Source organism: Epinephelus fuscoguttatus, linkage group LG18, assembly GCF_011397635.1.
Source record: "Epinephelus fuscoguttatus linkage group LG18, E.fuscoguttatus.final_Chr_v1".
Lineage (NCBI taxonomy): Eukaryota > Metazoa > Chordata > Actinopteri > Perciformes > Serranidae > Epinephelus > Epinephelus fuscoguttatus.
Genome location: NC_064769.1, coordinates 15,198,391 through 15,219,681, shown reverse-complemented (window position 1 = coordinate 15,219,681; position 21,291 = coordinate 15,198,391). Strand labels below are relative to the sequence as shown.

At 40.3% G+C, this 21,291-nt stretch overlaps 1 protein-coding gene across 1 annotated transcript; it reads left to right on the top strand.

The window, feature by feature from the left end:
• The first annotated feature begins 8,988 nt into the window (after window positions 1-8,988).
• Window positions 8,989-20,003, top strand: LOC125906351 (alpha-synuclein-like). Its single transcript, XM_049604966.1, has 6 exons — window positions 8,989-9,282; window positions 9,690-9,849; window positions 10,005-10,034; window positions 11,805-11,935; window positions 18,376-18,450; window positions 19,224-20,003. The coding sequence occupies exons 2-6, from the start codon at window positions 9,729-9,731 to the stop codon at window positions 19,242-19,244; spliced, it is 378 nt and encodes a 125-aa protein (XP_049460923.1). The 5' UTR covers window positions 8,989-9,282; window positions 9,690-9,728; the 3' UTR covers window positions 19,245-20,003.
• Window positions 20,004-21,291: the final 1,288 nt, after the last annotated feature.

Sequence of the window (21,291 nt, the reverse complement as noted above, 5' to 3'; positions counted from 1 at the left end):
TGCTGATTAAACAGCATCATTACTACACAGGTGTGCCTTGGGATAGTCACAATCAAATGTGCAGTTTGATCACACAACACAATGCCATAGATGTCAAAACCTTTTAGGGAGGGTGCCAGTGGCAGGGATTTCCACCAAACCTGTTGCCTGTAAACTGAATGTTCATGTCACTACCATAAGCCATCTCAACTGCAGACCATGTAGAACCACACCAGTTCAGGACCTCCACATCCAGCATCTTTACCTGCAAGACTGTCTGAGACCAGCCACCCGCACAACTAATACAACAACTAGTTTACAACCAAAGAATTTCTGCACAAACCTTCAGAAACCCTATCAGGGGAGCTCATCTACATGCTCATCATTCTCACCAGGAGCTTGACCTGACAGCAGTTCATCATCATCATAAATGGTTTAAGTAGGCAAATGCTCAAGTGTTCTCTTTACAGATTAATCCAGGTTTTTACTGGGTAGATAGCAGACGACATGTACAGCATCATGTGGGTAAGCAGTTTGCTAATGCCAACTTTGTGAAAGAGTGCCCCATGATAGCAGTGAAGGTATGGTATGGTTTGGCGTAAGTGACGGACAACAAACACAGGTGCATTGTATTGATGGCAGTTTGAATGTACAGAGATACTGTGATGAGATCATGAGACCAATTGTCCTGTCAATCACCCACCACCACCATGACCCTCATGTTGCAGTATGATAATGCACAGCCCCATGTTTACAAGGATCCATAGACAGTTCCTGGAAGCTTAAAACATCCCACTTCTTACATTGCCTGCATACTCACCAAACATGTCACCCAGGGTGCATGTTTGGGATGCTCTGGATCGGCATGCATGACAGCGTGTTCCAATTCCCGCCAATATCCAGCAAATTTACACAGCCATTGAAGAGGAGGGGGCCAACGTTCATCAGGCCACAATAAACAACCTGAGCAACTCTGTTTGAGGGAGACGTGTTGCACTGCATGAGGCAAATGGTGGTCACACCTAAGTAATTATTTGGCGTATCTGTGACCAAAAAATGCATTTCTGTAGTGCAAGTCATGTAAAATCCTACTAAAAATCATTTTTCAAGACAAAACTGCCCATTTATTGTGACCATCCCGAGGCACACCTGTGTAGTAATGATGCTGTTTAATCAGCATGATATGGCACGCCTGTGAGGTGGATGGATTATCTTGGAAAAGAAATAGCACTCACTAATTTGAGAGATATTAGTCTTCTGTGTGCATAAAAAAGCATTAGATCTTGAATGAAAACTGGCAGCAAATAAATAAGCGTTGCATTTAAATTTTTGGTTAGTATTGCAAAGCCCAAACTGAATTAGGCTGCCTGTATGACCTGGAAACACCAACGCAGCAGCACTTACAGTAAACTTAGTAGCCTATAAATTGTATTTTTGAGTGTGTTGAATTTGCTTTTCAAGTGACGAAATTATTTTCCATAACATTTCCATGTTTTATAGTGGGGCAACAACAACTAGCTACTCTGGCCAAATGCAAAACCAGAACATTGTACAATTTAAACATTTGACACAATACGCTGTTTCACATCCCCCACATAGTTTAACACAGGTGATAATCAGACTGGGCACTTACCTGTTCTCCTCAGTTTGTTTGGTAACCCTTTGGTAAGATGCTCGAGATCCGGAAAGTCTGTTTTTCAACAGGTACCATCTCCTCCGACTAACGCACGAGGACAGCAATGAAAAAACAAGCTTTCTCAGATAAGCTAACAGTTAGCCATTTTCCTGGAGAACCACTCAACGTTAAATGTGCTTATTTCTACCTGTGGTTTGGTTTATAAATATATCCCGCGGCCGCGGTACCGAGGTGTTTATTATTTCTTCAAAAGGCAGACTTATGCATTTGTGTCGTAGCGGTACTGTCAACTTCTGTCAACTACGAACTACTGACAATAATAGCCGCCGCCATTAGGTGGCACTGTGGCAACAGGCAAGGAGTCTGCGCATGCGTAATTGTTTTCCCACACTAGAGGTACTTCCGTGTGGTGCTATCCAAATAGTGGCTTCTTGAGCAAAGCTTATTAAAAACATTATTTAAAAACCTTTATACCCAGCCAATTACCTTAAATTGTAAAATAATGATAAAGCATAACAATAATTATTTTTCATGCCGTGCATTAATTTCAGTTGGGAATCACCAGAGGCCTCATGATACAATATTATCATGATACATGAGTCATAATACAATATTATTGCAATTTTAAACATGTTGTGATGTGCTGAGTATTGCTATTAGAATATATTGCAATTTATTACCCTTTTTCAACTGTAAATTATGTCCTCAAAGGAAAACTTTGTCAACATCTGTTTTATCTAATAAGATAAAGTCTGTTCATCTCACTTCAGTTATTTTTATAGCAGCAAAATGTATCTAGTGGACTGAAAAAGCAACTGATCACATTACCCTAGCAGGCTACCAAAAGTTTAACTTGTATTTGTAATATTAATAACTTACATAATAAAAAAATATACTTGGCATCCGTGTAATGATACGATATTGTAACATAAAAATATTGCACTATTATTCTGTATCGATTGTTGTAATAATCCACAATTTTAACTTTTAAAACCTACACTTCTTTCTGCTGCCACCAGGTGGAGCTATACCAATTTGAATCTGAAAAATAAGTGATGTCACTCCATAATCTTGGCAACTACTGGCCACATCGCCATGATATTTGCTGTGGATATTCATAGTGGATGGTGATTCACAGGCAGAAAACATAGCAGTAGACTTTGGCAGAGACTGGGGATCTGAGTAGAGAGAAGACATTACTAGAAAGATACAGAGCGGTTGTGGAGGGAGAGTGTCAAGGCCATCTGGTTACTCAAAAAGGAGATGCCAGCTCCATAACATCCAGACACTTTCAGGGGATAACTTTCATGCTACCTTAACTTTTTGACTTTAATAAGTGAAGGCTTTTCCATTTGTTCCATCAGATCTCTCCTCGAAATTCTTTTGTAATAAATCTTTCATCTTCTCATTCATGCCTCTGGGATAAAGGATATGTATTTGTTCAAGCACCATCAGCACTCAGTGTGCAGCATTTTCTTTTTAGTTCATACGTCATTTCATTCATTTTCTAGTGTGCCACATCACTTTGAGTGCTAAGCCTTTTTCAAACACACCCATTACGCTTTATTGGACGTTTCCAGAACAGTGCACCGTCTGAACATAATGGCACTATAGAAAGCGATATCAGCTGACCACTTAGCATTAATGGCTGCAAAAATGTTGCTGTCAAAATGCAAGGGATCAGTGCCCTGGTAAACTAGTGGTTAAGACTCTCTCTTCTCTTGGAGTGCAACAAAGTGATTGCGTGCCAACTAATACAAGAAGGCAACAAATTAAATTCAGTTTAACCGTAAGAGATTCCACATCAGACAAGACAGGATATTAATGCTAAATTGTACTGTTGGTGGTTTCGGATCGATAACTGGCAGTAATGTAATGAGTTTAAGAGTCTGTGCCAAACTAGTGAGGCTGTTGTAAAGTGTACCAAACTGATGAGTCATTAGGATTCCTCTGGGCACTATGAATGTCTGTGGAATCCATTCAATTGTTGTGACATTTCCGTCTGGACCAAGCGGTAAACCACCCAACCAACCAACACTGTCATCCTTAAAGCCACACTGATAGAGTAGCCAAAAAGCTCTGCTTTATGTGGTGAGAATTTGGCAAGTTGATTACGGGCTTTTCAAAAACTTCCAAGTTCCATATGTCTCCTGTATTCAGCCGTCTGTTAGAGGAAAAACATGATTCTTGGGCGGCAGTAGCTCAGTCCATAGGGACTTGGGTTGGAAACCGGAAGGTTGCTGGTTTAAGTCCCTGTACGGACCAAATATGGAGTGTGGGCTAGTAGCTGGAGAGGTGCCAGTCTGCCTCCTTGACCTTGAGCAAGGCACCAAACCCACAACTGCTCGGGGCATCCATGGGCAGCCCCCTTGCTCTGACATCTCTCCATTATATGCCTGTATAGGTCCTGTTTGTGCATGTGTGTGTATTTTGGACCTGTGTGTATATGACAGCAGAGTGAAAAATTGAATTTCCCCTTGGGGATTAATAAAGTAGATCTTCTTCTTCTTCTCCTTCTTCTTCTTCTTCTTCTTCTTCTTCTTCTTCTTCTTCTTCTTCTTCTTCTTCTTTAAATACAGCACATTTCTTTTCAAAAATTTGTAACTATACACCCTTGCAATGATGAAACTGGAACCTGTGGCACCACCCAGCATTTGAAATCAACTCAGAGTGTGAATGCATGGCTTCACAATAATGTCCCTCTCCAAGGCCTGCTCCTCCAGCCGGTATCCTTGGAACTGTCTGAACATAATCATACTTAAACCATAGTTTATTTACCGTGGACAGATCTTGTGGGAAATGAGAAATGTATAAACTTCAGCAGTGGATGTAAAACGAGTGACTCCTGGATAGTCTCTGGATGGTATGTGTTGAGGTTTAAGTCCAGAATAGAGTAACTAACCAGTGTATAAACTGAATAAAGCATATTTGAATTGGAGTTTGGTGAAAAGTGAGTGTTGTGTCTCTCCCTGTCATAACAAACTCATTGTACTGGCAGTCTGCTAAAGTGCTGCAGTCATTCTCGGCGGTGGTCAGAGCAAGGCTGTGATTACAGCTTCTCTTGTATAAGCTCAACCCTTTTGTACTGTACTTAAATAGTGTTTTGTATATCTGTAACTCTGTACAGGAAATGTGTTGTCTGGTCTGTTTCCTTCTTTCTCACATCAGCACTACTTCTCTGCCCACACTTCATCTTCTGTGGTTTTCTGGTAAATTTAATCACGAAGGTTCTGCTCACGTTGTCATTACATTTTCTTCTATGTAAACCACAACAGACCTAGTGTTACGTTATAAGATTCAGAACCATGTTTTCAACAAGTGATCTGAAATTATATGCTTTAAAAGCAAGAGCAACATTTTTATGTTCCCCACCTCCCAGAAATATCAAAGATAGCATATTTAAATTTTATTTTTATTGCATAGTTGAAACATATAATGTGAAGTATAGACTTGGTACATACATTGTAGATGTTTGACACTGATATTTACTCTAGAAAATGAATGGATACAGTGATACATTATTGATAAAGGCTGTTATATAGACATGTAAAAGGAAAATATAATGTATCATGATATAGTTGGAGGAGGAAGAAGTGGATGTTTTCCAGCGTATTTGTATAGTTCCTTGCTATTCATGCACCTATTTTGCATTTAAATTATACAAATTTTGAACATGGCTCTGATTTGTCTGAGGACCAATTGCTAAAATACTTTATGATGTGTTATTGTCCATATGTTTTTATAGCATTATGCAAAGCACTTTGAATGTGTATGACATTTGCCATACAAATGAATTTGCCTTGCACATTGTTTCACCTCCACTGTTGATGAATTTCCATAAATGCTCACTTTGTTACATTACTGCTGTTTACATATGGTTAGAGTCCTGTTACGCACCACTGACAACCAAATTACCTTGAATGATCAGGAACTGTTGAACATACAGTGGGGAGACAGTAAAAAAAGAAAGACATGGATGACCAAGAAGAAAAGGTCACAAGAAAGGAAACGATTATTTGAGCTTGACTCATGTATCACCCCATCAAACAAAGTAAACAACAGTATTTGTAGCCAGTACAATTTTACTGTTGTGTCCTGTCCTATGGGTGCCACTTTCTAATGAGGCACCCCTTATTTATAAGCTGTAACTAATAGTTTTATTAATGGTTCATAAATAATTTGCTAATGCTTTATAGATTAGTTGTAAGCCATCAATAAGAACAAATTTGATGTTGTCAGATGGTTAAAAATCCCACTGGCAAGTCTTTATTTTTATTTTTGGTAACAATATAGTTACAAATGTTGGTAATCCATTAATAAATGTTCATGGGTTTATAGAAGTGTAAACTTGATAGCTCATAAATAGTAATTTACTAATGGGGCTGTTGCTAGGTTGTCATTTTAACTAACTGGAAAAGGGCTGCACACAATCAAAATTCATAAATTAAAAACTTATTAACACTCTCAACTGCCAACTTGGTAAACATTATCAAATACGTATTAGCATTCATAACAGCTGCCTTGATTGCTTCTTAGAAAGTACATGTAGCCTATATCATGTATTATGCATTTCTATAAGCCAAGAACAACTTTGTGGTTGTCAGGTTATGTTTATCCTTACTTTTTGATAAGAATGAAGATATAAATGTTTGTAACCCATTAATAAATGCTCAGAGGTTTCTCACTCTTTAATATGACTGCAAGTCTGCATTTATAAATGGGTGATAAGTCATTAATAAAGGCTTTTAATCATCAAATCTGCAGTTGTAAGTGTTAATAAGTTGTTGATAAATGGCTCAGGTTGTCTGCAATCTTTTTATTTAGAAATAAGTGGATACTTAAGAGTTCAGTGTGAAGGATTTAAGGGGACATATTGGCAGACATATGTTTTCCTAAGTGTATAATCACCTGAAAATAAGAACTGTTGTGTTTTCGTGATCTCAGAATTAGCTGTTTACTGTAAAACTTGAAGTAGCCTGGGCTATTATTTTGTTAAATCCCTGACCTCAACAGGCATATATCAGGGACAGGTGTGTATATGGGACAGGCCTTTAATTCCTTTTAAACAAAACTGTTGCTCAGCAAAAAAGGGATATACAATCAAAATATCTGTTTGAACCAGTATGAATATAAAAATCAGGCTTCGGATAACTCAAATAACATTTATGTGTTATGTTATGACACTTGTTTTATGACACCTGGCATACCGACACATCAACACTTTATCCTGTTAAAACAATACTCATAACTTGTATTAATTTTTATGTAAAACACCTTTATTTCTTTTGATTAGTGGACCCTTACGGACTAAAGGAATATAAATAACTTATCGGGTAATCAGTTAAAGAACTTCTATAAAAATGAATTGCCTGGCAACTCTAATTGAGACCTTTATTTGTGTAGCTACACTGGACTAATAAAAGAGACTGGGCATGTAAGGGACTAGGCTTTTAATTGAAGTTTTACAGTACATCTACATAGGGAGCACTCCTCGTCTACAGAGACCACCACGTTGCACCGCCATGTTTCTATAGTAGCCAAGAATGGACAAACCAAACACTGGCTCTAGATGGGGAAATTTGTGTTTTTGCAGTTTTGTGTTTATGTGTCCACCACTGTTGTAGTGGTTAGCACTGTCGCCTCACAGAATGAGGGTTCCTGGTTCGATCCCAGGAGGGAGCCCTTCTGTGTGGAGTTTGCATGTTCTCCCTGTGTCAGTGTGGGTTCTGTCCGGGTACTCCGGCTTCCTCCCCCAGTCCAAAGACATGCAGGCTGGGGATAGGTTAATTGGTAACTCTAAATTGTCCGTAGGTGTGAATGTGAGTGTGAATGTTTTTTTGTGGGGTTTTTTAGATATTTTTTGGGGCAATTTTAGCCTTTAATGTATAGGACAGACAAGCATGAAAGGAACAGAGAGAGAGAGGGAGTGACACGCAGCAAAGGGCCACAGGCTGGAGTCGAACCCAGGTCACTGCGATAATAGCCTTGTACGTGGGGCGCCTGTTCTACCACTAAGCTACCAACGCCCCATGAGTGTGAATGGTTGTCTGTCTCTATGTGTCAGCCCTGTGATAATCTGGTGACCTGTCCAGGGTGTAACCTGCCTCTTGTCCAGTGTCAGCTGGGATAGGCTCCAGCCCCCCGCAACCCTCCAGAGGATAAGCGCTTATGAAAAATGGACGGATGGATGTCCACCACCATAGTTAGTAACTTCTTCGCAAAGAGCTGCGTCAGAAAAACACAGATTTTTAACATGAATAGCCTATGCTTTAGTTAATGTTCTCACAGGTTTAAATCAATCTGTTTGTGTTGTGAGAAAGAGACCTCTGCAAATAATTTGGCTCCTGGTAAAAACCTCCTGAACCATGGACACTGAAGAATCCTACCTGGAATAAGTTTCAGCTGGTTACAATCAGCATTGCATTACATGCCACTAAATCTCCAACACATTTTCATTCTGACCTCGTCACATATTGACATTTGGTCATGGATTTTTCACATTTACATATAGCGTGCAAGGTACCCTGGGTGTGTTGGTCAAGTTTTGCCTGTCTAATGCATTGTTTTCTTTCAAAACACACTTCCGTTTTCACAGGAAATTTAACATTTACATACAGTCTCTTTCAAAATAAACGCACTACATGGATACAACACCGTGACTGACGTTTTTTCCTTCAACAACAAACACACATGGTTGGATTTAGGCAACAAAAGCACATGGTTAGGTTTAGGAAAAAAGATCAGAATTTTGCTTTAGAATCTTACGGGACACAAACACAGCTCTCTTGGGTGAAAGTCGGTGTTTGTTGGACACACTGGATCTGTAAAGGGACTTTTCACAATCTTGCAACCCCAAAATTTGTTGTTACTAATGCTGTATAACTGATCTTTAAAGCATAAATTACTTCTGTGTCACTAAACCATACACTCTTCATAAGGTGTTGCAACTATATGAACATAAAATTTTAGCCTGTTGGTTTTTTGAGAATAAAAAACATAAATATATAAACAGAACAACTCCAGGTGACTTAAATGATTGTATACACAGTCTGGTTTATACAGTCAGCCAATTCCAACATGGGCTTTTAATTTACAATGCAAAAGATTCCCCAGGGACCCTGTGTGCAGCTGTAGTTAACATCTTACTCACATGTGGGAACAGTGAGTAGCCCAGTAGTGTGATCTTGCATAATTACAACCTACTGTCACTAATTGATAGTTGGGCCCAGATGCATTCAGCCGACTGGTTTTTAAAAAAGCTTACAGCACCTACACGCTGTGGGCAACCCACGTAGAGCAGAAAAGAGCTACGTAATCTTTGTGTGTGTGTGTGTGTGTGTGTGTGTGTGTGTGTGTGTGTGTGTGTTGGAGACGGACGGACGGACGGACAGCGGAGCATCTCTTCTCTCGCATCAGCATCACGGGGTCTAATCGCTCTTTCTCCGTCACCGAGGCGTAGGAGGCGTCTGTCAAACCTGTGGAGCGTCTGTCTGTCTCTCTGTCTGTGCCCGTCTGTCTGTTGGGAGGACACTACTACACACGTCGTCTCTTAGAGTAGTTGTAGTTGGGAGACAATAAACCGGTTTTACTGCTCTTAGGGGGAAATCTCGACTGTCATCCCGGAAGACTCGCCACATTCTCGGCGTAAAAGAAGTTGAAGCGAACAGGTGCGTAAAACACGGCTCTTCTGCTTTTTGGTCTTTTTCTCCTGCAAATAATTTAAAAACCATTTGTTTAGAAATCTCACCTGCAGTATTGTTTTATTTCCCCTAAGGCATAGCATTATAATAGGTCGCTTTCCCTTTTTTTTATTTAATAAATCCATTCATGGTTTCTCAGTTGGGCTGTGACCAGTTCCTACAGGTGGGATTTTCAGCAGCCTCAAAGCATTGCTTCTTCTATCAACTGCTCAGATATTTCAGACGGTGATATTGCTTTGACAAAAACCTTTCAGAGAGGAAAAGTAGGGCGGCGGCATCGTTTTTGTGTGTCTTTGTGTCATACGTTTTATTACCGAGCGCTTCAATCCGGGAGTGCCTTCTCATCATTGCGCCTGTTTTTGACATCCTCACAGCTGTGTGTGCGTGGTAATTTGTGAGCCAATCAAGCAGCCATGGACATGTTTAAGAAGGGTTTCTCCAAAGCCAAGGATGGGGTCTCGTTGGCGGCTGAGAAAACCAAGCAGGGAGTGACTGGAGCAGCTGAAATGACGAAAGATGGGGTTCTGTTTGTCGGTGGGTGCTGGGAATTGATTTGATTGATGATGATGTCACGAGAAAAATTGGACAGACAGCTTTCATTATTCATTATCATTACTACTAGTATTTTTATTACAACTGCTACTATTCGTGTTTTTGACTAACTGAGCTTCACCTGCTTTTTCTTTCAGGTAACAAAACAAAGGATGGAGTCACAACAGGTAATACAGTCAATTCAAGCTTCACTGTGATTGTTCCATTCTCTTGTTAGTCTGAAAAAAAATCAATATTGTATAAATTTACACATGTTATAAATCCAGCCCCTTTTTTTACACAATCTTTGACATAAAAGCAATGGGCTAATCTCATTGAATCCTGGGGTGGTCAGTAAGAGAGATGCAGGTTAGTAAGTGCCATATTTACTCAGCACAACCTGCCGTACTCCCTGCGGGCCAGGCCTTGCCATTTCTCATACATAACAAGCAGAGAAGCCAAGGGAGACTTCCTGTCATATGCATCCAGGGAAATGGCTGTGTTGTTGCATCATAGCTGCGAGTAAAGTGAGTGTTTTGGAAACTGGGATTAGACAGAACGTCTTATTAAAGCCACTTAATGAAGGAGGAAGGAGGATTTTTTTTTTTCCCCCTCCCAAGCAGCCATTAGACCTATGATCTAATAATCTGCTTTCAGGAGGTCCACATATGATGCCTTATAGCAAAGTGCAAAAGCTTAGTTGTGATGAATTATCATGTGTAACACAATCAGCATACAGTGCAGCAGCCTTTATGACGTGTGACCCCGTGTTAAAGGTTGTACGTGACAAGTTCCACACAACATAGATAAAAATGTAATGTGTTATATTTATGTCTGCTGTACTGTCCTGCTAATAATCTCGCATCCTTTTGAATTCAACATGTGTGCCCTTACGAAGGCCCTGATCCCTAGGGTGTGCACCTCTGGTGTAAACACAGTATTTAGCTCTTAGTGACCCTCAATCCAGCACTTGTTTTAAATGGATCTGCAGATGCATTATTTACATACCTGATTATATCAACATAGATATTTTTAAGCCTTAGCTCAAGAATGAAACCTCACTGGTTTTAAAATTCTCATTTACAATTCACTTCCCTAAACAGTTTACATAAAAATCACACAATGCACATGTAAGATCAGATGCACCGATATGCAAAATTCAACAATACCCAGCAATACATTGTTAAAACAGTAACAGGTGGGATGAAACTAGGTGTAGTCTATTAAAGGAAGAATGCCGCCACGCTGTTCCTGAGGTTTCTCATTTAACCCACACTACAGCTGCTGATCCAGTTTTAAATTACTCTGCAGGGCGTTCCAGGTAGATGCATTAGAGTATTACAGTAATGACTTTTTTACTTTTACTTTTCATTTCAATGCAGAAAGTAGCTTTCACCACATTTAAGTTCTTTCATTCAGGTTTGTCTCAAAGCTACAATATGCTATATTCAAGAAGTGCGAGATATGAATGAGATTGTAATGTAACCTTTGAAAGAAGTATCAAAATCTTTCTCACACAAATAAAGGTATAACATTTAATATGTTTAGGGGTATTGTGGCAGTGAAACAAGCTGATTATTTTAGTATGTGACAATCCTCACCTTCATGCGTCTGTTTATTTGTTGGACTGTGATCACCAAGTGTTGGATTGGCATTAGATGTGTGTAGAACTGCCTATATGTTTGATGACTTTATCACCTTCATCAGGTTAGACAAAGTTACATAAAAGTAAAAGTAGGTAATCGTAGTCATACTAATTTCTATTTTACCACTGCAGATTAAAGGGCAGGTGGCAGGTCGACTCAAATTACAAACTACAATTAGGCCTAAGCTTTGAAATCCAGTATTGTGAGATCTGTGTCATGTTTATTTTCCAGCATGCTTATCCTCACAGGTATTGAGGCTCTATAGAGCTACACCCTCCTCAAATGCTTCTTCTTCTTCATTTGTCTCTACAGCTGTGACTGGAGTGTCTCAGGTGGGTGAAGCCATGGTTACCGGGGTTACCGCTGTGGCCCACAAAACTGTGGATCAAGCAGGCAACATTGCTGTTGCCACCGGATTGGTCAAGAGGGCCCCAGCCAAACAAGTACGAAAAAATCTTTTTTTAAATCAGTATAGGTATCATTGTCTCCATCAAGCCTGGGGAGTTATGCATTTGGTTGTGTGTGTGTGTGTATGTATCTGTCCTCAGCTTATCATGCATACTACTGGACCAATCAGCCTAATATTTTGTGTGCACATTTATGACTGTATACTCAAGGATCTCTCACAGTCATGGTGATTCGTAACTGCTCATAACTGTTCTATACGATCATTGACTGATAACTCCTCACTTCTCTTAACCAGTCAGTAGGTGCCACATGTTCTCAACCAAATCACGTAGCAAAACTTTAGAGCAAAAGGTGTTTCTGGCAATTGGCTCAGCTAAAAATAGGAAGCCTTACTGTCTGTTGCAAGCAGGCCCCAGAAAAGACGCTCAGCCTTGCAGCTAATTTTTTCCAGTGGCCACTCATGGTACTGCAGTGAGAAAATCCCCTGTGGCTCGAAATCAACCCAATCTCACAGAAATACGTGAAATGACCACGACCTTTTAACACCGCATTCCGTGGTGGCGGCATGTAACACCTACAGAGGTGTCCTCCAGTGGGTGTGAATTTTCGGGTCAGACTGTAACGTGACTGATGAAATATCATTGTGGGTGGACACCAAGAATTATATATAACATCGAGAATTATCTATAAAATCAAATTCCAACAGCCAGATGGGCAGCTAACCAACTATAGGGCTGAAGTTCTTAGATGTTGCTTGTGTGATGTGAGCACCTCATACATAAGACAGGCAGATCCACTCCAAGTTGTGAATTATATTACGGGATGATGTTTTGATAGTTTGGTCATTTACTGTCACTACCCCCTCCTAAAATGTAAGTAAAACCTAGGTAGCCTTAGCCTTCTGACTTCCTCTTTTCAAATGTTGGGTGTTGTAAAGAGACAGACATATTTGAATTGCTAATGGTACATAGTGTGTGTTTTAATGGACTGTAAAGTGTTATAGTCAGCAGCACAGCACGTCATTTGACTGCATGTCTCCAAGCAACGTTGGCCTTTATATATCAGTCAACCCCTGCCACTAGAAACACCCACCCAGAGGTTTGGAAATTAAATAGTTTTAATTTTTTAGTTTTTAAAGTTTTAACAGTTTTACCATCTTCTGAAATATGTAAAAAAAAAATAAAATAAAATACACAATTACACCATATTAGCTTGTATTTCCTTAAATAAAAAGTAATAATAATTCAAATTTTAGTGCAATTTTACACCTTCAGAAACTGTAGTTTGCAGCACAACACATCCCTCCATTTCATGACAGTGCCTGCCAGCTGTAACTCCTCACTGTGTCAAAATGGCCTCCTGACCTTGAGCCATTTGTCATCACTTCTCATATCTGTTGTGAGTCTTTCTTCTCTGAAATGAAAGCCGTTACGTATTGTTAGCTTAGCTGCATTGTTCATTTTGTCAGTCTGGCCATCGTTTGTCCAGAGGAGTAGAAGGAGGAGGCGGTAAAGGCAGTTAACTGTAGCAAACAATTTACTGTCGCGACACAAGTCAAATATGAAGAATGACTTTCGTCTCCCCTCTCCAGTGGGTTCTTTTGGCCCTCTCCTCTCTGGCAAGGATTTTGATAGCTGTTCATGTAGATTTTTGATACAGTCAGGGCTGTAGCCACCATTTAGGACACACTCAAATAGAATTGCTGTTAATAAATATAGGAGCTGGTATTTATCCATTACAATCCTGTTTATTTCCAAAAATATGATTGAATATTTAACTACATTAATGCAGAACAAAACATGATGCAGGGTCACGCCCCCCTCAGTATTTAGAACATGTGCATAAAAGTAGCAGGGGACTTTTAAAAGAAAATAAAGACATTTACACAATGAATTGATGCAGAAGAGGCACAAATTGGTGCATAAAAAATTCAACAAAATGTAGGGAATTAAGTGAGGACTCCCAGACCCTGTTTCTATAGGTGTCAACCCACTGTTGAACGTACACCCTTGAATTTACATTTAACAGTCTCTGAGACATGTTTTTGACTGTAAATGCAGTCATTCCAGTGTTATCTCATACAATCGCACTTTAGGTACCTTTCAAAGATATGGACCACTAGTAGCACTATGGAGCATTGTGTGTTCCTGTTTTGTAACTCATGCACACACTCAAGTACATAATGCAAACTTTTGTCATTTAACAATAGTACACTGATCAACAGTTAGTGGCTGGAACGGACATCCAGGGAGCTAACTGGGTAGAGCATGTACTATAAAGCAGAACTACCAGCAGTAGCTTAGGTTTGAGTCTGGCCTGGGCCCTTTGCTGAGTGTCATCCCCTGTCTCATTGTCTATTTATCGAATAAAGCCGAAAATGCCAAATGGAAATTCAGAACAAATGGTATCACTTCACCAAAAAGAAAAGTAAACATGGTCTAAACATGGACCCCAAGAATACACATACATACTGAATGTAAAATAAAAAATAAAAACCTTGGTGCTGGATCTTCAGCGTGCACAAGATCCCCAACCTAAATCTCTCAATTTTCACTTTTACTTGACACCAGCTCCCACCCAGCCAACATATGTTTGTGGGCCCCACATGGGTTATGCTGGGGCTACCTGGGTACCAAGTGGGTATGGGCCCAAAATGGGCATCTTATCTTGGGCCCACTTGGGTAATATGAGTAGATCCCAAATAGGTACCACATGTGGGTCCTAGTTGGGGCCCTAATGGGAAATGAGTGCACAGGCTCAGGATGGGCAACATGAATGGGGCCCATTGGGTATACCAAGTGGGATAGACATGCGCACACACCATCAATCCCATATATGGTGATTACATGGGTCCAAGATAGTGCATGAAGAGGTAATCAGTGTATGGGTGTAAAATGGGGAAATATATATGGAGCCCACTTGGTCAAACGATATGGGTAAGAGAGGATATGTGGGATCAAGTTGGGCAGTAGGGTGGGACGCCTGTGGGTCAATTGTATTGGTTGCATATGGGCAAACACAGGTAAAACCTGGCTGTAGATTTTTATTAGCACAGAAACTCAAACAAGACAAACTCTACAGGAGGAAAAGATGGCCCTCGTGTTCCTGCTCTGCTGTTTTGTTACCTCTGGTCTTCTTTAGTTGTCAAACCATAGTAGTTACACTTCCCCATGGTTTATATCTGGATTAATAAGGTGGTAATTCTGAAGGGATGACTACATTTGCTTGTAATTACCCTCCTCTCTCTTAACATCGCTGTGAGTAGCAGGAAATTATAAGCCAATCAAATATTTCCCAGGGCAACGCCAACACTTGTTTGTTGTGATGCTCGATCTCCTGTCCCCTAATTAGCGATGAAACACAATTTAGACTCCAAGAGATAACAGCACACACACACACACACACACACACACACACACACATGAACACACACTTCTTTAGCTCTGCTGTGATTAGCTGTGATTAGTGAAAAGTACCATGTAAAACGATGAGATAGCAAAGAAATTATCAAGTTATTTTTCTGCCAGTGGCGTCAACTGACACCTGAACAAGCAGTTCTTTTATTAAAGCAATTAAATTATTTTTTGCCCCTGCTGCTTTCATCCTTCCATGCTGGCATTTACCAGAGTTGTTTTTATAATCAAAAGACGCTCGCGGTATTTCCCCACAAACATCCAATAGAGTCTTTTTATCCTCGTTAGCAGTTGTGTTTTTAAGGCAGCTAGATAGCTTATATTCACCCTGAGGGATAGAACACTGATGGAGCTCCACCTGGTATGTGATCAGCCTCTTTATGAGGAGCCCCGACGAGCCAAACTGGCATGCAGCACAGACAAACAGATGGACAAACAGACACAGAGTGGACTGACGGATGGAGAGATGATGGAGTGACTGACAGAGGAATAAACAGATAGATTTAAATCAATATATGTGGAGAAATCTTGGTATTCCCAGTGAGAGACTGACATGCAGACGGCAGCAGACTGTGCTCATTTAACAATCATTCCCAGGCGGCTCAGCCATTAAACATTCATATTGATTTCATTTAAAAATTGATGCCAAGTTGAGAGACTGTCATCAAAGATTGTCTCATGTGCACACACACACACACAAAGACACACGAAAAGAGGATGGTGGGAGTCTGATTAATCTCCTCATCTCGTTGTTTGACCAATTCATCAGCTGCTGCTGGTGACTCATATCAGGAGACAACAAAGCCAGAAAGGTAGAAGGAGAGGAAACTGTCAATGAGACAGAGTGGTAGGATGTGCGGTTGGGAGCTGTGGAGGACGCACGACAGGAAATAGAAAATGATTTCAGCAAACAAGTCTTATTGCTCAGATCTTTTTAGCGACATGCAATAAAACAGGCTCCTGTATTTCACATCTCTGAGAAGTAATTTCTGCATGAAACAATACAGATTGTAGGTGAGGTGTTGCCTTGGTTTTGCTTTGGGAGATGGTTCACACAGATATTTCAGGTTTGATTTGTCCTGACAAGTGAACAAATCTTTAACTTTTGGCTAAAGTTTAATCTGACCACAGTAAAAAGACAGGTTGGTGTTTATTGGCAGTCCAACTATGTGTGTGTGTGTGTTCACATGAGCACACATCTCTCTGGCTCTGCTGGGAGAACAGATGGAGGCTTGATGGGTGGTGTTAAATGCAACAGCAGGAGGACAAGGTGCAATAAGTGGGTTAAGGTTATGTCAGCCGCCGGTGAGCGCGTCGCACACACACATACACATGCACACGTCAGCACACTGTGACCGCACCCTATTAAGGAAGGTCAGTTCAATGGCACAGTGTAATCAAGGCATCCTTTCAGCCAGACAGGAGAAGCGTCACACACCCCCACCTCGCCTTCTTCATTAGCACTTCATGCCTCGTCTCTTTCTCAGCAGCCCACTCACTCGGAATGACCACCAGTCACAATGATGGTTAGGAGATGATTGCAAGTGCCTTTTAATGTATAAATGGACAAAGCACAAGTAGGGGGAGGGTTTCAGTGGGGTGTTTACATTCTGTGTTATATAATATTGCACAGATTATGACATAATGATAGTAAGTGCACCCAGATGTTGCAACTAATGATTGTCTGCATTATTGATTAATCTGCTGAGTATTTTCTCTATTAGAGGTCTAGTGTGCTGGGAGAAGGGGCATCTATTGGCAGAATGTTTTCTTTTTTTTTAAAGATTATTTTTTTGGGCTTTTTGCCTTTAATATACAGGACAGTGTGAAATGGGGAGACAGAGAGAGTGGGGGGACAACACGCAGCAAAGGGTTGCAAGCCGGAGTCGAACTCGTGACCACTGCAGCGAGGCATCACCTCTATACATGGGGCACCAGCACTATCCACTAAGCTACCGACACCCCTGGCAGAATGTTTTCATCAGTTTATAATCACCTTTAAATAAGAATCATTGAGTTTTTTTGTTACCTTAGAATGAGCTGTTTGTGGGTAGATTTCCTGTTCGGCGAATAAATCCCAGAAGCCTATGCACCACACTGGCAGATAAATGTTTGTACCAAAATAGTAAAGTCATAACCAAACGAATGCAGAGAGTCTGTACCGTATTTTTGCATCATTTATTCTCCCCTCAGTCCACAAGGATCCTAAATGAACACAGTGCCTAAGACTGCCCGATTTTATGACCTTATATTCACTATGACTATGACATTTTACAGAAACTGTATTTAATATAATTGAATGTGACAAATGATTGATTCATTGACTGACCTCTTCTTTAAGTTTGTGTTCAAATCATATACCTTATTTTCACAATGAAATGTATTGAAACAAATATAAACGTGATAAAAATGCAATTTCTTATTTTGGCTGGTGAAAAATGTTGTTAGCTGGTAGAGTTTTTCACATACCTGACCCCTTAGTTGGTGAGTCAAAAAGTTAATTTCAGACACTGGTTGCAATGTTTCAGCCTCACAGCTTGATGCCACTGAATCCTACACCCTAGAACTTACATCATTTTGTCAAAAAAAAAAAGCAAGCAAAAATATTGCAAAATGTCTGTGATCATTTCCCACAGTCCAAGGTGATGCCTTCAAATGTCTTGTATTGTCTAGCAACAGTTAAGTGTATCCTCATACAAATATTCCTATATCTTACAAAGATGCACATATAACAAAGATGTCCCCTAGGGGAAAGTCCTGTGTTTGTTTGACCCATCCTCCAGCCCAACCAGCTTTGTTATGCTGAGTTTTGCTCTTTATATTTCTTCCTATTTTACTCCTGTTGTCGTATTGGTCACACGATCCCTGCCTTCACAATGACATCGGTTATATATCAGTTATTGGCTCATGATTCTGGGGGCTTTATAGACATTCTGGTTCATAACTTTTTGTTGGCATACAAAGGAACAGTGTGTGAGAACAGCCTATTCAAAACAAAACCAATTACATTTACTATGTAACACAAAGTAAAAAAAAAAACTTTTCCTTTTTGTCTTTTCCAGGGTGACGAAGCCTCAGCAGCACAGCAGGAAATGGCAGAGTCACCGATTGATACTGACCCTGCTGATGTTACAGAGGTAAGAGACTCCATCAGCAACTGGCTGACCTAACCTACAGTCAGTAACAGGAAGCTGCATTTCAAAGTCGCAAACCTGTTAAATAATCCTCCAGAGCTGAAAAAAATCATTACTAAGGTGAAACCATGTTAAGAGAAAAGACAACATGACAAGGGACTGTCCACCCCAAAATCAAAAAAGAAGACGGCAGTGTGCATCTACTCACGGACAAGAGGCTTGTGTCTGTGAAAAAGCAAGACGTATACATTAATGGCGTCCTCCTCAGCTGAGCTGTAATGTTAGCTAGCTCAGTGGTGCTCGGTGAGCTAGCAGTAGATGAAACTTCCTTCTGGGAAGTGATACGGTTCGCGGGTGTAGTTCAGTAGAAACAAAATAGTTCCTACATGAAACTGCTCACAGCAAGGTCTGTGGATTATCTTGTAACCAGGTCATGATTTCTGGAAAGAGGCATTGCTGTTGAGTTTTTCAAATGTGTTTTTTGGTGCTTTGAGCAACACAAGCTGAGTGTCATAGAGTTCCATTATATTGGAGAGAAGGCAGCCATCTCTACGGCTGATATCTCTAACACGCGACAACTCACACCAGTCTAGACTGATATATAGCACTACAGATAAGAGGAAAGATGTGTATTTTTGATTTGGGGTAAGCTGTCCCTGTAACGGGTGTTGTAACATTACCTCAACTGCTTTACACAGTTCCTGATATGTAATATTGTAACGCTGATAGTGATGTTTCATTCACATTAACCCCCGCCTCTCCCTCTTCTCTCTCAGGACGACACCGATGAGAACTGATCGAAAGCTTCACAGTCAAAGATGATTGATCAGTGATCAATGACCGAAACATTCCATGTCGCTCTGCCAAGTCCCGTTGTGCCTCGTTTTGGTCCTGTATGGAGTCTGTTACCAACGTCTGTATGTGTGTGTGTGTGTTTCTGTTTGTGTTGTTACGTATGTCTGTACAGCAGTATATGTGTAAATGTTGTAGAGAAAGAGAGGTGTAGTGTGAGTGTGAGTGTGTGTGTGTGTGTGTGTGTGTGTGTGTGTGTGTGTGTGTGTGTGTTTGTGTATGCGTGTGCCTTTTACACATCAGTCCTGAAAGTTACCAGCTGTCATTTACAGTGAGTAAATGTCACTGTGTGTGTGTGTGTGTGTGTGTGTGTGTGTGTGTGCATGCGTGCGTGCGTGTGTGTGTATATGTATGTCATCTGTCAACTGTGTGGCTATGTCAGTAACTCAAACATGGAAATATACCACTTCAAGCACCTAAGTGTCTCTATATAAATGAACAATTTACAGTGATCTGTTTGAAATGGAAGCGTAATGATATTCTCTATTTTGGTCTGTATACTGTCACTGTTTTTTGCGGTGGACTGTAAAGTGCTGAGCTGTTTGTGCATTCATATTGTATTTTTTCAGTTATCACTGTTATAAGGAATATATCTTGTATTGAATGGATTTTTGAAAACCAAGAGCATGTCTAACTATTCAGCTTAACTGCTGTGATATGAATTTATTTGGAGTTAAGTGTTGAATAAAAATATGTATAAAACAGTGTGTTGTTGAAGTTGTGTTTTTATCTGTTGTTAAAGGTGGCAAAAAGAGTTAAATGTGAACTTTTGGGCTCTCCTCACCATCTCAGCTAATTCCTAAAATTGCTTACTGAGTTTGTGTGTGGGGGGAGGGGGCCCTGTCTCACTCCGAAGTCAACGAAATCTGGCGCTTGGGCAATGACTTGTGGCGTCAGAAACCAATGAAAAAAGGCATCCTGCAATATTGGCCTGATACGCAGCCGGTTGTTGCAGTTTAACGGTAGCGTCAGGGGTAAACACGGCAGGGTGGATGGGTGGACACATGGACGACATCCTTTTGTTACCTAAACCTAAATGTGTTTTTTGTTGCCTAAACATCAATATGCAGTGTTGTACCAACGTAGTGCGCTAATTTTGAAAGAGAATGTATGTAAACATTGATTTCCTGTGAAAACAGAATCAACCATCGCACCCAGGTTACCTTGCATGTTATATCTGGAAGTGGAAATATGTAATGAGGTCAGAGTGAGAATGTATTAATGTGTTGGGGGGGAAAGTGCTCAATAACTTCAATATTTTGCCTCCTTTTAATTTTTACATTAATGTTCTCAAGCTATGATATTTTTATATACTATGGGGCGGCTGTGGCTCAGAGGTAGAAGATGTCATTCACCACACTGAAGATCGGCAGTTTGATCCCCGCCTCCTTCAGTCTGCATGTCGCAGTATCCTTGGGCAACATACTGAACCCCAAATTGCTCCCAATGGCTGCTCCATTGGTGTGTGAGTGAGTGTGAAGGGTTACTGAGTAGCAGGTGGCACCCTGCACAGTAGTCTCAGCCACCAGTGTGTGAATGTGTGTGTGAATCGGTGAAAGACACTATACAAGTGCAGTCCATTTACCATTCAATTTACTCAGTCCAAGCTAAATCGACTTTGTTCCTTATACTTTATTTAGCACATTCTTAGGTATCTTTAGTATGCTCATGTTATCATGCTTATTGAAAGTTATTACCTATATACTCGAGTATTCATGTCTGGTTATACTCTGGTACTCATATATAGTCATCCTTTGTATGATGTACTCATTGTGATATACTTGTACTCTTAGATAAACGTCTGTCTGTAATCAACCCCATTATATTGCATTTGTCATTTCTTTACTGTATGCAAAGTGAGCCTTTTTAAACCCTGTACCCATGTCTGTGTTGATGTCTGAAAGCTGGTAGAAAAACCACAGGAAATTGAACATGGGTACTGAACTTAGCAACAGTTGCACTCATTTTTATTTTGTGGACTCACATATATTA